General features: G+C 44.5%; 1 protein-coding gene across 1 annotated transcript in view; it reads right to left on the bottom strand.

The window, feature by feature from the left end:
- Window positions 1-3,269: 3,269 nt before the first annotated feature.
- The window catches only part of VIP (vasoactive intestinal peptide), an 80,856-nt gene continuing 68,665 nt past the window's right edge, over window positions 3,270-15,460 (bottom strand). The window contains exon 6 of the mRNA XM_015409574.1: window positions 3,270-3,626. Coding sequence (XP_015265060.1) covers window positions 3,270-3,626 — 357 coding nt within the window. The remainder of the gene's footprint in view (window positions 3,627-15,460) is intronic.

A 15,460-nucleotide genomic window follows, 5' to 3' on the forward strand; every position in this document is an offset into this window, starting at 1 on the left:
CCCCCCCCTTCTTACGTGAGTTTCTTTAGCTCAGTCTATGTGAATTTTTTAAATTTTTATTTCAGTTCCCCTTGACTTTTTAAAATGTCCCCCAAATTAAAAAAAATAAATCCTGGCTACGGGCCTGCTCGAGTCTCCAATTTAACTTCAAGGGCAGACCCATGTAGAATGCATTACAATAATCTAGCTTCAAAGTTACCATGGCATGGATCCAGATGGCTAGATCAGTTGAGTCAAGGTCAGTGCTATCTTCCAGGCTTGTATATAATAAACATTAAAATGTCATAAAAGATACAAACAAAAATAGGGAATAGATGGAATGAAAATAACCTTTCTGACCATGCACATTTAAAAAAAAAAAAATGAACAAAACCCCATAATCATACTTCCTTATTTCAAAAGGAGAAGAAAAAGTCTCTCAGAGCTTCAGTTTGTAAGAAGTCATATGCTTTCCCAATGGAAAATAGGCGAGTGAAACACATGTTAATATCAGTTGACTTCTTCAAGCGTTCTCAGAAGGCAACTGGATGCTATAAAGGACTGCTGAAGTTGTAATAAAAATAGAGTAGAATACTTAACATGAATGATTTTAGTTATTTGTTCAAGGAAGTAGTATTTGGTTACCTTAGGGACAGATCCTGGTGAGTTATAGATCAATTCCTCCATTATTTGTTTAGAAGGATGGCTCATAGCCAAGAGTGTTCTGAATAATTGGATGTGAACCACTGACACAGCATGAGACCCCTTAGGTTGGCCTTTTGTGCCTTAGTCAATTGGAAAACAGAACCCAAAGGAAGGATCTTGACCACTACTGAAATTCAAACTGAATGAGAGCCAGGATGGTAAAGGGGTTGGGTCTAAATCCCAGTTCCAGCCATGGAATCTCACTAGGTGATCACAGGCCAGTCACTCTCTCTCAGCCTAACTTACCTCATGGGGTTGTTGTGGTTATAACATAAATGGGGGAAACCATATAAGTTGCCCTCAGCTCCCTGAAAGAAGGGCAGGATAAACACCTGATAGAAATGATAAATCTGAAGCAGGGTCCTCACTGAATAATATGCAGCCCAACCATATACATGTTTCACTTCTACTTAGTTTAGGGATTTATTTTCAAGGAAGTGTGAAAAGAATTACAGTCCAAATTCCAGGTAGGCAGCCATGTTTCCGTCGCCATTGGGCATAAATATCATGGGAGTACCACCTGGAACTGTGTTGATTCTATCCTGGACGTATGAGATTAGTAATTGACTGAGCACCATTGTTTTAAGTGTTGGAATGTTTTATATGTTTTTAATTATGGCACGGCTAATTACTCTGCCCTTGTTAGCCACCTTGAGCCCACTGGGGAGGGCGAGATATAAACGTGAAAAATAGACAAATAAATAAATAAATGTTGGTCTGAAGCAGCAGAACACATTTAGAGTCCAGTGGCACCTTTAAAACCAACAAAGGTTTATTCAAGGTATGAGCTTTCGTGTGCACGCACACTTTTCCAAATATTTGAATTTGAAATTGAAAAAGTGTGCATGCACACAAAAGCTCATACCTTGAATAAACCTTTGTTGGTTTTAAAGGTGCCACTGGACTCTAAATTAGTCCAAATTCCAGATTAGCATGCTTCCTCTCAGATGTGAACTCCTATATAGTAAAGGTAAAGGTTCCCTTGCTCGAAAGCCAGTCGAGTCCGACTCTAGGGATGCGGTGCTCATCTCCGTTTCAAAGCCGAAGAGCCAGCGCTGTCCGAAGATGTTTCCGTGGTCATGTGGCCGGCATGACTAAACACCAAGGTGCACGGAACGCTGTTACCTTCCCACCGAAGTGGTACCTATTTATCTACTTGCAATTTCTTGCTTTCGAACTGCTAGGTTGGCAGGAGCTGGAACTAGAGACGGGAGCTCACTCCGTCATGCGGCAGCTCAGGTCTCGAACTGCTGAACTACCGACCTTCCACAGCCTGCAGTTCTGCAGCTCCTGAACTCCTATATACTATGGCTCAATTCACGACACATTTTTGTATGATGCCATTCTATTCCTAAACTGTTCTGGCTCTGTAAACTGCCTGAGTGGGAAGTCATTATTCATTCCTGGAGGAAAAGTTGCTAATGTAGCCATTTAATATTTGTGCTACACAGCAGATGGTATAATTCTACTTTTTAAAAAGGCAATAATGTTAGAGGGGAAAAATATGAAAACAGCTAAGCCATGTGATGTGCAAAACATACAATTTTACAAACTGTTAGCCAGCTGCAAAACAGATCAAGAAAAGAAAATGAAATCATAAATTGGATTTGAGCAGGTTAAAACAGCAGAATGGGACTGCACACATGGTATCCCTGGATTTTAAAAACTGCATTCAGGCTTTAACAGGTTGAAAAACATGAAAAGCTTAGCTGAATGCAGAGATACATAATGGATTCTTCCGTTGGATTTAAGCACAGGATTCAATAACATGATCAGCTAGTAATGAAATATGGAACAGAAATACAGAACTGCGGCCACTGTTCAGGTTACTATAAAAATATCAAGTTAACTCAAAGTATAATAAATACCTCTCAAAAGCTGGATATGGGCAATAGCTTTTTCAGGGATTTGAAAACTGCAAGAAAATGGCAAGAGTGCCAAAACAGATATGACGCTGGGATATTCAAGATTATGTCTTCCTAAAGTTTTAAAGAAGGCAGCTGCTGCCCAGGGCTCTGACTCACATCAGGGTTGCAGTGCTGGTGATAGAAACCCTGTAGAGTTTGTCTCTAACCTTACTAGAATGAAAGGTTTGAAATCCTGACGCATAAGAAGCTATTCAATCTTACTGACAAAACCTATTTTCCAGATATAGTTCAAGAAGGAGAAGCAGTCATGACAGATAAGACAGGTTGACAAATGCAGAAGACTTTTATATCAGTATCCAAAGGATTCGGTATTGGTAGGGTCCTCTTTAGGAGAAAAGCTTTTATTGCACAAAATGGTGTCTAGAGATCTCTCTGAGAAAGGTGGCAATGTTTGCTCCTGGGTTTCTCTGTGCCCCTGCAACAGAGTCTTCCTCAGAGGAGAGGATCCAAAGGAAGTACAGCCTAGGGATTGCTAACTGTAGTATTCTTGGTTATGGTGTTGGCTGAGGAGCAAACCCTGCCCCTGAGGATGCTCAGGACCAGTCCTGTTTTGCCTGTCAGGCAACATGTTGGAAGGGTTATTTAAAAAAAAAAAGCTTTGATATAACCACATCTGGGACTTGGTGTGGGTCTATCCCAAAAGTCCGTTTGGCCTCATCACTTGGTCCAGAAACTCGCACAGCTGTCCAGGTTGGCGGCTGACTTGATGCTGTAACATTTCTTCACAGTCATGTCACGGTAGGCTTTCATGGTTTTAATGATCTCCCCCACCTGAGGGGTTTCAAAGAACATCTCTCTCTCATCCACAGTCAATTTGAAGGTGTTGGGCTGGAGAGTCCCAGAGAAGACAATACTGGAAAGTTTCCAAAGTTCGCACACAGACACATTCTCTGTGCTGACACTGAGCCAGAGGTCATTTGGGAAGCCACCCTCCTTACACTCAACATCAAAGAGGGTAAAGCCATAGCCTGACCATTCCTTCATGAAAAGCTTATTCTGTTCCTGATGCACGACCTGATGAAGAAGAATCAGTCTAGTCTATAGTCCCTATGTAAATGATTTGCAAAGAAGCCCATTAAATAAGGAGGCAAACTAGGGTTACTAGCCTCCCGGAGAGACCTGGACTACATAAAATTGATCTTAGATAACAGCTGAACTGGATGAAATCGTTGACTACAATTTTATTAATGCTTAAAGGATCTGGAATGGGAGAGTTGACTTTAGAAATGAATCTGACTTCGCAACCCACAAAGCAAATATATCTAGCTCATGATGTAGCGGACAGTGCTGGACAGGCCCATAGCCAGAAGGTTTTTATCGTATACCCTTGACCGAAGAACGGTACACTCCTTCTATCTGGGATGGTCATCCTCTTTGACTGAGAACGCAGCTTTGGGAGGGACGCGCATGGAGCAGTGAGGGAGGTAGGGGACACATGCCCAGCCAGCCAGATCAGCCGAATGAACCCTGGCGATCAATGGGGTGACAGATGTTGCAGCCAGATCGCCCTCACATCCAGAAGATTTTTATTAGGGGGGGCAAATGAGTACAGTGGTGATGAACGCATCATCATTTATTTATTTTATTATGAATGAGCTATGTTGTAGTGCAAAGTCTCTACAAGAGATCATTCTACAAAGAAGGTTAAATGGTAATCCATTTTGATAGATTCAGGTGGGTAGCCATGTTGGTCTGAAGCGGCAGAACAAATACCTATACAATAACTATATCATGGACTGGTAATTTCTGTTTTTGTTTCTGTCACTAATTGGCCCTTCCTGGCAACTAACCTTCCCCCCCCCCCTTCCTATATCTAATGCTTGGGGAAATTCTGTTTCACTATATCTGAAGAAATGTGCTTGCACACAACTTTGTTGATCTTAAAGATGCCACTGGACTCAAACTTTGTTCTGATTATCCATTTTCTTTAAAACCATATATCCCTCTCTCCTAGGGGCCACCTACCTCGTTTGGTAGTAGAGAGATGGAAGTAGAGAAGGGAGAGATCCCATCCCTGCACATGCAGACGCGCCAAGCATTCAGCAGGTAGTTCTTTTGTGATGTGTGCTCCACAGCAGGCGCCTTGCCCTCTGCTGGGGGCCGACTCCTGAGGATGCTGGCTTGGGCCCCCCCTTCCCCACTCAACTTGGCAAAGAAGGTGCCATTGCAGCAACAGCAGCATCCTCTCCAGGGGCGCTCACGCCCTCACTCCAGCCATGGCGCATGCTACCCCAGCCAGGCTTTGACCTTCGGTGGTGACTGCACATGCCTCCAGCCCACCTCCACTGCTTTCCTCCCATGCTCATGAGGCTCCAGCTTGGTTTGTGCCTCACTGGGAAGCATGGAGGAAAGGAAAACAAAAAAGGCACAGCTGAGGAGACAGGGCACATTCAGGAGGGGGAGGTCACACTTGTAGGCCCCCTCGTGGCTATGAGCTTGGTGTTGGACCTGGTAAATCCAGGTTCAAATCTCCGCTCAGGCATGATGTTCACTGAGTGAACTTGGGCCAGTCACTCTCTCTCCCTCCTGCCTCCCTCCCTCCCCCTCTCAGTCCAACCTATCTTACAGGGGTTTTGTGATGATAAAACGGAGCAGAGGGGAATAATATACACCAAGGGCAAAACTAAAATGTACTAAATAAATAAATAAAGACAGTTGGGGAGGCATCAACTCCTCACCCTGACAAATGCTTGGGTAAGCTCGTCCTGTCCCACATCCAGAAGCAGTTTATATTTATTCCTGGTTATTCACAGGCACAAATCAAAAGTGATGAAGGCTTGTTTAGCCCCATCCCCAAACACCTTAGCTCTGGGTAGATGAGGTAGTCAGGCCCCACTATGGTGCTTGTCCCATGTCTCACTAACCCAGTAATCTCCAAAAGCTGGTCTAAGGAAGCCTCCTACATCTTCAAAGCAATGCCTTCAGGGACTCACAAACAGTGTTCCCTCTAAGCTGAGTTAGCGTGAGCTAGCTCACAGTTTTTTACCCTCCGGCTCACACATTTTTGTCTTAGCTCAGGAAGGAGGGCTCCAGTCCAGAGCAAACTAATTTATGCAGCAGCCAAATCAACAGCCTGCTCACAGCTTTAATGCTGGTAGCTCACAAAGTAGAATTTTTGCTTACAGGACTTCACAGCTTAGAGGGAGCATTGCTCACAAATATTTGCTAGTTCATGCATCCTTGTTTTACTTGCATTTTCCCTGCCGTTGTAACCTATTTGAAATGCCTAGTGAGTCGCTCCATCACCTGTTCCTCAACTGTCCCTAAGCGTCACAGAACTAAATATAGGATTTCAGTCTACGGCATTCATATCTCCTCTTGGCCATCAGCCCATTTGGGCCAATGGAAGAGGAAAAAAATGATTAGTTCCTCATGTACTACAAAGAATGGGAGGGTGTAGAGCTGCTGGAAACTTGCACCTGGGAGGTATAAACAAGCTCTTTTAAGCCCACCTGATGCCTGCCTCCCCACTGGCTACCTTGCTTGAGGTTGTTGCAGCTGGGCAAAAGTGTTTGTGTTTCACATCAGGTTGTCTCCTTCCCACTAGAACAGAAGAAGAGTGGCTAAATCAGAGGCTTATTTATTTTTTAGACTTTGCATACGCCTTCCTATGAGTTTAACTATTATATGTGGCAGGACAGCTAATCAGGAACACTAAGGAATCTGGATAGGGCTGCCAGCTCTGGGTTGGGAAATACCCAGAGATCTGGGGGTTGGAGCCTCGGGAGGGCAGGATTTGAGGAGGTAAGGGAGTATAATCAGCAGAGTATAATGCCACACAGTTCACCCTCCAAAGCAGCCATTTACTCCAGGGGAACTGATCTTGGTTGTCTACAGATTGATTGTAATAGTGGGAAACCTTCAGGTGCCATCTTGAGGTTGGCAACCCTCAGGAACTGCCAAAACAACCCCACCCTCAAAGTGCCAAAGTGCATGATACACCTGATGTGCCAGGTCACAGGTACAGGACCAGACTTACAGTCAGACACTGAAAAGTACGCAGACGGAGAGTGATTTCAGCAAAGCGTACTTTATTCGATCAGGAACAAGACCACCTGGGCCGGCTCGCAGGCCGGCTTATATCCACCGAGAAACCCCCACCCAAAACACACCCCTACTACCTAATAGGTTATTTACAGTGGCCAAGAGTCCCATAGGCTCTCGGCCGGGAACCTAGCCCCCTGATTGGAGCGGGCTAGGATCCGCATAGTCCATTGTCTCTTGGAGCTAAGTTCAACATTTGGGTCTGACCACGTGGAGCCCAAGCCGGCCACGCGGTCTGGACTGGATGCATTACAGACACACACTGTGGAACCCACCTTAAAAATTCCTCATTCTCTCATTGCTGCAAGGGAGACCTGTGAGGGGAGACGAGGAGCTCTCCATTTCCCCCCCACGCTGATTTTGCCAGCGGAAAGGGAGGTAGGGGGCTCCCCCCCTTCTGCCCCAGGAAGAACATATAGATCCAGAGAAAAGGGTCAAAAAGCTTCTCCACCTGCCTTTCAGCTGGCAGAATCAGGGTGAAATGGAAACTGGAAACTCCTTTTCCCCACCCCCACCAGTGCTCCCTCGCAGGACCAAGTGAACCAGTGCTTTTTAAGGTGAGTTTCCCTTGTGGACATATGACTGTGAGTCTGCTCGAACACAGACACACACACGACACAGCAGGCTAGTTACGCGCTAAGTATCAGAAAATGGAGGCAGGGTTACGCTCGCATACAAGTTGGCAAGTCAGTGTCCCTCATGAGGAGGAAAAGTTAGGTGTAAATATTTCAATTAAGGATTAATTAATTAATTAGTACACTCGCTTGCAGCAGTGGGGAAGCAGATGTGCAGTAGCAGCCACTTTAGGAGGATCGTAGGGTTATAGTTCCTGGGGGATGTTAGCTTAAGAAATCTTTTCATTGCTTTTGGTGCGGTTTTGTTTCATCCATTTGGCGTGCTTCTCTATAGCAGGCAAAAAGGTGGAACTTTAGACCTTGTTTGAAGTTTACCAGTAAAATTATGGCTGTAATAAATGCAGCCTCATCTGCTCCATATGCAGTGTTATAGACCTTTAAAAAAAAAAAAAAAGCAAGACTCATTGAATTCATTTTATCATTCCAAATTGCTCATCCATGCTCCGTACTTGTTATCACCCCTCTGAAGGTGGCTGAAAAAAGGAAGCCTTTCTGACCTTATGCGGCCACTGTTGCGCTTATGGGGAAAACTCATCACAAAGTTTGAGCCTGTTGAAAAGAACACTTGGCTGAGGAGGTTCATGCTGCTGAGTACTGGAAATGGGGAAGACTGAAGTGGTAGAGCAGCTAATGGAGCCTGAGTCAGAAATTTCATGTTAGATGCTGCAGAATACTTTATCCTCTTCAAGATATACCTATTTCTTTGGTCTTCCTACAAGCTCTGTTTGTCTCCAGACTTTCTTCTGAACTTTGAGGAATTTTAAAAGAATCCAGCACAGAGAGAAGAACAGGTCCAAACTTTACATATGCCATGGCCAGGAGCACCTTTTACCAGCTTTACCTGGGGAGCCAGCTGCAGCCATTCTTGAACAAAAAGGAAACACAATGTGTTAATATCTAGATTAGATGAGTGAAATGTGTTCCATATATGGCATGGCCCTTTGAGAGCGTCTGGAATGCTGCATCTGGAATACTGACCGGAGTGGATCATACCTAGGCTTGCCAAGTCCCCCCGGGGGGCGGGGAAACCCCCGCCACAGAGGCCTGTTCCCCGCTGCCACCGGATCGGGCCCCAGGGGGAACTCCACCCCGACGTGCACATCACCAGGAAGTGGCGCGACTTGGTTTTCCCTCAGATGGTCGTGGCCCCGCCCCCAGCGTGCCCAGCGTCGTCACGTCACTTCCTGATGACGTGGATGCGGCACTCCGGGATCGACCCAGGAGTCCCCCGCTCCGGAACAAGGTGAGACTTGGCAACCCTAATCATACTGATCATATCACTCCAGTCTTGTTGCACCAACAATGGGTTACTATTTATTTTCAGGACCATTTCATGGAGATGACACTGGCCTTTAAAGCCCTATATAGCTGGGGCCCAGCATACCTTAAAGACAGCCTACATCTTCAGAGGCCCTGCTTCAGCTGCCCCCATCATCTGAGGCCAGGTGGGTGGTAACCCAAGAAAGGACCTTCTCTATTGTGGCACTAAAACCATGGAATTCCATCCCTAAGAATGGTCTGTCCCCTTCTACTTTTTCTGTTTTGTTTGGTATTCCTTCCCCTTTAAATTGTTATATATATTTAGGTGGTTTTCATTGCTTTGCCCATTATACGTATTATACTGTTGCACTGTTTCCCTATTACCCTTTGTAGTTCCACTACCAGGGCTCTGGGGTATACTGTCGCTGTCTGATGGGTTCCTTTTGCCTGTCACTAAAACTGAATCCAACCACTGGAAATCTCCCAGAATTACAACGTATCCCCAGACTACAGAGATCAGTTCCCCTGGAGGCTGCTTTGGGTGGCAGACTGTATGGCCTCATACCCTGCTGAGGTCCCGCCCCAGGCTCCACCCTCAAATCTCCAGGAATTCCCCAGACCAGATTTGGCAATCCTACTACCATCTGTGTGACAATACAAATCAGTGGCATGCCTGTGCAACTAAAATCCGTGGCCAGCACTGAAGGTGCTTAAAGGCTTAGTACCTTTATGTCAGCCTGGGGTAGGTTCCCATAATTGTAGTTTCAACAAGAACTTTAATGATTAAAGCAAACACAGAAGCTTCAACTAAAGAGGGGGTGCAAAATAATACTTCCAAGGGTGAGTCTTTAACTGGACCTTTTGTGCTTCCAGTTCAGTAGTAAGAGTTAACTAATCCCAGGCCTTTCTTCCAGGGCTCTCCTAACACAGCCTGAGCCTACCTTAATCAAAGTTTCTGCCATTAGCTTCAGTCTTAGAGCAGGACTCCAGGAGGAAGCTCTTTGCTGCAACTTCAGCAATCCTTGTTGGTGGCCTTCCAGCTCTCAGGGGGGTGCTCCTCGCTGCATTTCTCCCTCTGACCTCTCTTTCTCTTTTCCCTTGCTATCTCTTCTCTCTCTTTTCTCCCTTTAGAAAAAGGAAGGCTACTGTTTCTTAGGTCAGAGACAGGATAAGGGGCTGTTGGGAGATGTAGTTGCTCAGAAAATCCATTACATCTCATTTTTGCAACCTGTTTTTGTGGCATTGTTATATATTCCTTACTGTTTTATTGTATCATTATACTGGTTTTGGTGTTCTGCTCTCTAATTTTGTAATGGAGTTTTATTACGTGGTTGGTGTAATGAAATTATGGCGCATTATACTGTCTAACGCATTGTTTTTAATTTGTGTAATCCGCTTTGAGTCTCAGTGACAAAGGCAGACTACAAATGAAGTAACTAAATGAAGTAAGTAAACATTATGTGTGAGACAATGTAGTGTGAGACAAATATATTATGTAGTGAGACAATGTAAAAAGTAAAGGTAAAGGTTCCCTTGCTTGAAAGCCAGTCGAGTCCGACTCTAGGGTTGCGGTGCTCATCTCCGTTTCAAAGCCGAAGAGCCAGCGCTGTCCGAAGACGTTTCCGTGGTCATGTGGCCGGCGTGACTAAACACCAAGGTGCACGGAACGCTGTTACCTTCCCACTGAAGTGGTACCTATTTATCTACTTGCAATTTCTTGCTTTCGAACTGCTAGGTTGGCAGGAAGTTCAAATCTCTGTTCAGATGTTACTCACATCCCTGCTGTCATTAAAGCTGATAATCTCCAGGTGAGCCCTGGAGAGCTCTCAGAATTACAATTTATATCCATTGTACAGATATCAGTTCCCCTGGAGAAAATGGTAGCTTTTTAGGGTGGACTCTGTGGCAGTATATACCCCATTGAGGTCCCTCCTGTCTCCGAACTCTTCCCTTCCAGATCTACTGCCCAATCTTCAGGAATTTTACAACATGGATTGGCAACCCTTGCTGTCATAAGGCAGAAAGCTCCTTGAGTTTTTGGAAAGATAAGTAAAGGCAATAATGTTGTTCAACACAACCTTTTAAGCAGTAGAAGCCATCTGTGAAATTATTGTTGGGAAACACTTTTCATCAACTATAAAGCACTGCAGAAAAAGTTGGACCTAAAATGTGTTCCTCAGAAATGGGTTTCAAGTAGGACCCCAGCTGGCTCATGAGTCAACCTTCTAAAATAAGTCCTGATTAAATCATGTTAGACACTGAAGATCTTTCAGCATCATACAGTTGTGCTTGCCTAAGCCCCAGCAGGCTGACATCACAACTGCTAATTCCACATGGGACATGATAGATGCCTCACACAGGGAAGAAATATTGCTTGGAACAGAATTATATTGAGTCAAAATGTAAAAAATGCAAGTATCTAACCCCTTACTGCACAAATCCATGGCTAACCAAATTTCCTCTCTCTCTCTCTCTCTCTCTCTCTCTCTCTCCCCCCTCCCTCTCCCCCTGTGTGTGTGTATGTGTAAGCAAAATGACACTGTAAATTCAACAGTGCCTGCCATCCCTAGCAAGGCTACATTATTGGAAGTTATTGGGCTTAGAAGGATATAACTCTGCATAGGACTGCACTGTGATGGACTTCCAGAACTTCAGGAGACTAAGGGCCAAACGAGACAATATGGCTGCTGCCACACACGCTAAGTAATCCACTTAAAAAAAATGGTGCCACATGGGCAGCACAACATCACTTCCAGTGAATACCCAGAACTGACGTTATGTTGCTGGCATGACTTCAATGGGATACTGTAGCATTTAGGCAGAAGTCGAGTCTAGAAGGTTCTAATATATTAGAACTCTAGTAGCACTGCTTTTATAATGCTGGGTTTTAATTAATATCTTTTAATTTTTGTTTTGTAAGCTGCCCTGGGCAGGTTCCTAGAGAGGTGGCATACAAATGTTCTAAATAAATAAATTTACTTAATTTTGGATCCATCTTATTGAAATACAGGAGGGGCTCTCCATTCTTTTGGAGAGCCAGTTTGGTGTAGTGGGTAAGTGTGCGGGCTTTAATCTGGGAGAACTGGGTTTGATTCCCTACTCCTCCACTTGCACCTGTTGGATGCCCTTGGGCAAGCCATAGTTCTGGCACAGCTGTTCTTGAAAAAGAGCAGTCTCTGTCAAGAGCTCTCTCAGCCCTACCTACCTCACAGGATTATGAAACTGCGGGGGAAATTGGGTGAAGCCGTGAGTCAAAATGCAGCCCTGCAGCTTTGGGTGTGAAATTGACCAATAGTATCGGGGCAAACGGTGGCGCAACATCGAGGCAGCTCAAGTGCAAAATCAGCCAGGGGAGGGGAAGGGAAAGGAGTTTGTAAGCCGCTCTGAGACTCCTTTGGGTAGTGAAGGGCAGGGTATAAATCCAATCTCCTCTTCTTCTTCTCTTCTTCTTCTTCTTCTTAAAAAAAGCCACCTGGCTCCTTCTTCCCAGTTGCCCTTAACCTCTTTATGATAAACACATGTCAGAGTCTCACAAATGTACTTTTTTAAAAATAATAATTAATAAATAAATTGTGCAGACATTGGAGAACACAGGAAAGGTTATGGTATCCCTGTCTTGAGGAAGGAAAAGGAAGGGCTCTCTAGGTTCAGCCCAGTATTGAACTCATCCCTGGTTAACACTAGGTAGCTCTGGATGCAGAGAAATAACGGAGGCACACTTTGTAATGAGCTACTAGAAAGAGAATAAAGGGAGGAAACAAGTGGGGTTTTACAGGCTGAGCTGGGAACAGTGCTTCACTTCTAAAAAGGGACTGGGCCTGTGAGACAGCCATGCCATATAGTGGCAGTCTTAGTGATTCTGGAGCCCTGGGCAAAAGTCCAGGATGGGGCCTCAGAACCACTGTCACACACACCCCATCCTCCCCACAACCCCCAGCCCATGAGTACCAAGCAAAAGGTACCCGGGAACATTCATGGAAAATGTTAATGAACTATAACTTTTCTTGTGATTACAGCCTGTATCAGTGAGCAGTTCTCCGGGATCACTTTCAAAGAATCTGCTGCAGTGGTGAAGTCGTTATAAAGAAGCTTCCAGACCATGTGTAAACACACTCAAATGGTCTTTCTTGTACTACTTTCTCTGCATGAAATCTGAATATGTAATTGAATAAAACTAAAATTTTACCTAGGGTTCCTTTAAAATCTATTTTACTTATTTAATAAAAGCAATAAAATGGGAGTCAATATTCCATTAAAGTCAATTGCAAACTACCCTATATTTTTATGGTTGTAGATTGTGAATATAGAAAGCAATAGAAAAGGGGAGATTCTCTCAAAGCCTGGGGGGGGGAGGAATCATTGGAATATCATTTCAAACAACTAGCTTGTCTGGCTCTAAAGTATACTGTCTTTAAAGGCTGTTTCACACATTGCAGCGATCCCCCCATGACTGTCTTGAGGAGTATCCAAGTCAGTGCTTATAGAGAGGCAACATTTGTGTAAATTACAGTGTCATCCAATGTTCCCTCTAAGCTGAGTTAGTGTGAGCTAGTTCAGTTTTCTAGCCTCCGGCTCACACATTTTTGTCTTAGCTCAGGAAGGATGGCTCCAGAGGAAACTAATTTATGCAGTAGCCAAATTGCTTGCTCACAGTTTTAATGCCAGTAGCTCACAAAGTAGAATTTTTGCTCACAAGGCTCCACAGCTTAGAGGGAGCATTGAAGCAAAGTTACACATTTTGAAATCCAGTGAAGTCAGTGGGATTAGAAGAGTATAATTCTGCTTAGGCAGGCACTGTTAATACCTCTAAATGTGGACTATGGAGATAACTTCTAAAATTTACATAATGATCACGACAATTATATCAGTGAAGACAACCTCGCATGAAGGCACCTTTTCACACAAACAGTTTCTCTATGGGAATGCTGCTTGGCTGTGCAACTTGATGGTCTCACATGTTCCAGGGTTGCTTGAATGAGTATTGCCAGATGGTGCAAAGTGGTCAGTTTCACAGGATGTTCTAGAACCATTCTAGAGTATGATTTACAACAAGAAGTTACAAGGAGACAAATTTTCTTTTTCTTTTTTTGCCCCCCGAAGGGAATTTTTTAATTTACATTTCTAAAAAACCCTACAAAACTGAAACAAAAAGGGGGGGGGACTACAGACTATGGGAGACAGAAAAGAAGGCACTAAAAGCCCAAGTGTAGAAGGTTGTGTATATATATATAAAAAGTTGTGACTCTTGACAATTAACTTCTGACATGAGGAGTGTCCTCGATCATCGCTTCAATTAGTATCCAGCTTGTCTGGCTAGACAGATAATAGTTCCATATCAAATTAGGAAAAATAAAGACCTTAAAAGACATTGACATCTCACAATACGCTCCCCCCCCCCAGGCACGACGTTGTGGAGCCAAGATTCTCTCAGTCCATACAGTCATATCAGTTAATCCTCTTCCTTCTCTCTTAAATCTTTTTTCACAAACAGCTTTAATGAAACAGGCTCTGTCCAGTTAGTACCGCTTTCCTTTTTCCAGGACTTTCACTCACTTACTTGCTTGTCTTGAATCATAAGAGTCCTTCCTTTTATTGCTTCATACACACACTGGTTGGAGAGACTGACCGTTCACTTTGCATGCAGACTCTATGGAACAAGTGTGGCCAACCCTTTGTTTCAAAATTGCTTTATAATCTGCTTGCAACCATCCAATATAAACTAGACACAGTCTCAATTTCCTCTATGGTCAAAGATTCGCCGCTTCTTGATGTAAACACTGTCCCTTTAAAACTACATCCACATTAAGAGCCGTTCCTGTCGAGGAACCCGCTTTAACCACCAGATGGCACATGATTTTAAGCTGTAGGAAGAGTCTATGGTTAGGTCACCTGACCTAGCCCTTCGTTTTTCTTCTTCCTGAGAGGAGCTTGGGTCCCGCCTCCCTCAAAGCCTCCGATCGCCATCTTGGGGGGTTGTTTACATTTGCCGATTAAAGTTGCCAAAGTCTCAAAGGTCTCTAAACACTTATATTGGAAAAGTTCTCTGATCTAGTCCTTCTGCTATAATCCATTGCCACTGCTAGCTCAATCGCCCCCCGTCGTATTTCCGCTTCATTAGATCACTTGTGGGGATAGGGCGTCCCCTCCCCCTTCCCGCTTAAATTGGGGGGGCTTCGCAACTGGGCTCTGATCTCTTGCTTCAACTTTAACTCACTCATCCGTCTTCAAAATGATCCAACAGGTCTCCCTGGGATTTTGCTGGGCAGAGTAGAATCGCCAAACCTTCATACGCTTGTCCCGGTGGTCGCTTCAAGTCCAATACTGGGAATCAGGGCAGGACCTTCGGGGCAGAGAGTAGCCCCCCTGTGCTGGCTGACGGCCAGAGGAAGGGTTCTCCAAAGCCCCCTGGCTAGGAGCCCATTGCCCATGGGCTCCATGGGGAAGCGCGCACAGTTGCACTCCCTCCTAATCCCCAATTCATGGCACCGCACTCCCTCCTAACCCCCGATCATGGCACGTGTCTCTCGGAGCTGAGAGAAGACGTGGCCATCACTGAGGCGCCGAAAACCAGAAGTTGAGACAAATTTTCAAAGCTGTTGAAGAGGGCATCATAAAAAATGTTTTCAACTCTTACAAAGAAATGCCTCAGTAATACAGGAATCATCATATCAGAACTTATTCAATGAAAAAACGTAGCTCTGCAAAGGAGCCATAAGCTACAGTCAATGTAGCTTACTTTCTTTTTGTGGCATGACCCTGACATGTTGAAGTATTTGCACAACCCAGCCTATATCATTTTAATGAAGAACAGCCATCATACAATCCATCCGTACAGGCAAGAAGCAACTGCAAGGTTGTTATTGTGGAGTTCAGACTTCTTGTCCTCTCCACCATCACATGTCAAGATTC

The sequence above is a fragment of the Gekko japonicus genome, unplaced genomic scaffold (assembly GCF_001447785.1).
Source record: "Gekko japonicus isolate JY-2015 unplaced genomic scaffold, Gekko_japonicus_V1.1 scaffold1916, whole genome shotgun sequence".
Lineage (NCBI taxonomy): Eukaryota > Metazoa > Chordata > Lepidosauria > Squamata > Gekkonidae > Gekko > Gekko japonicus.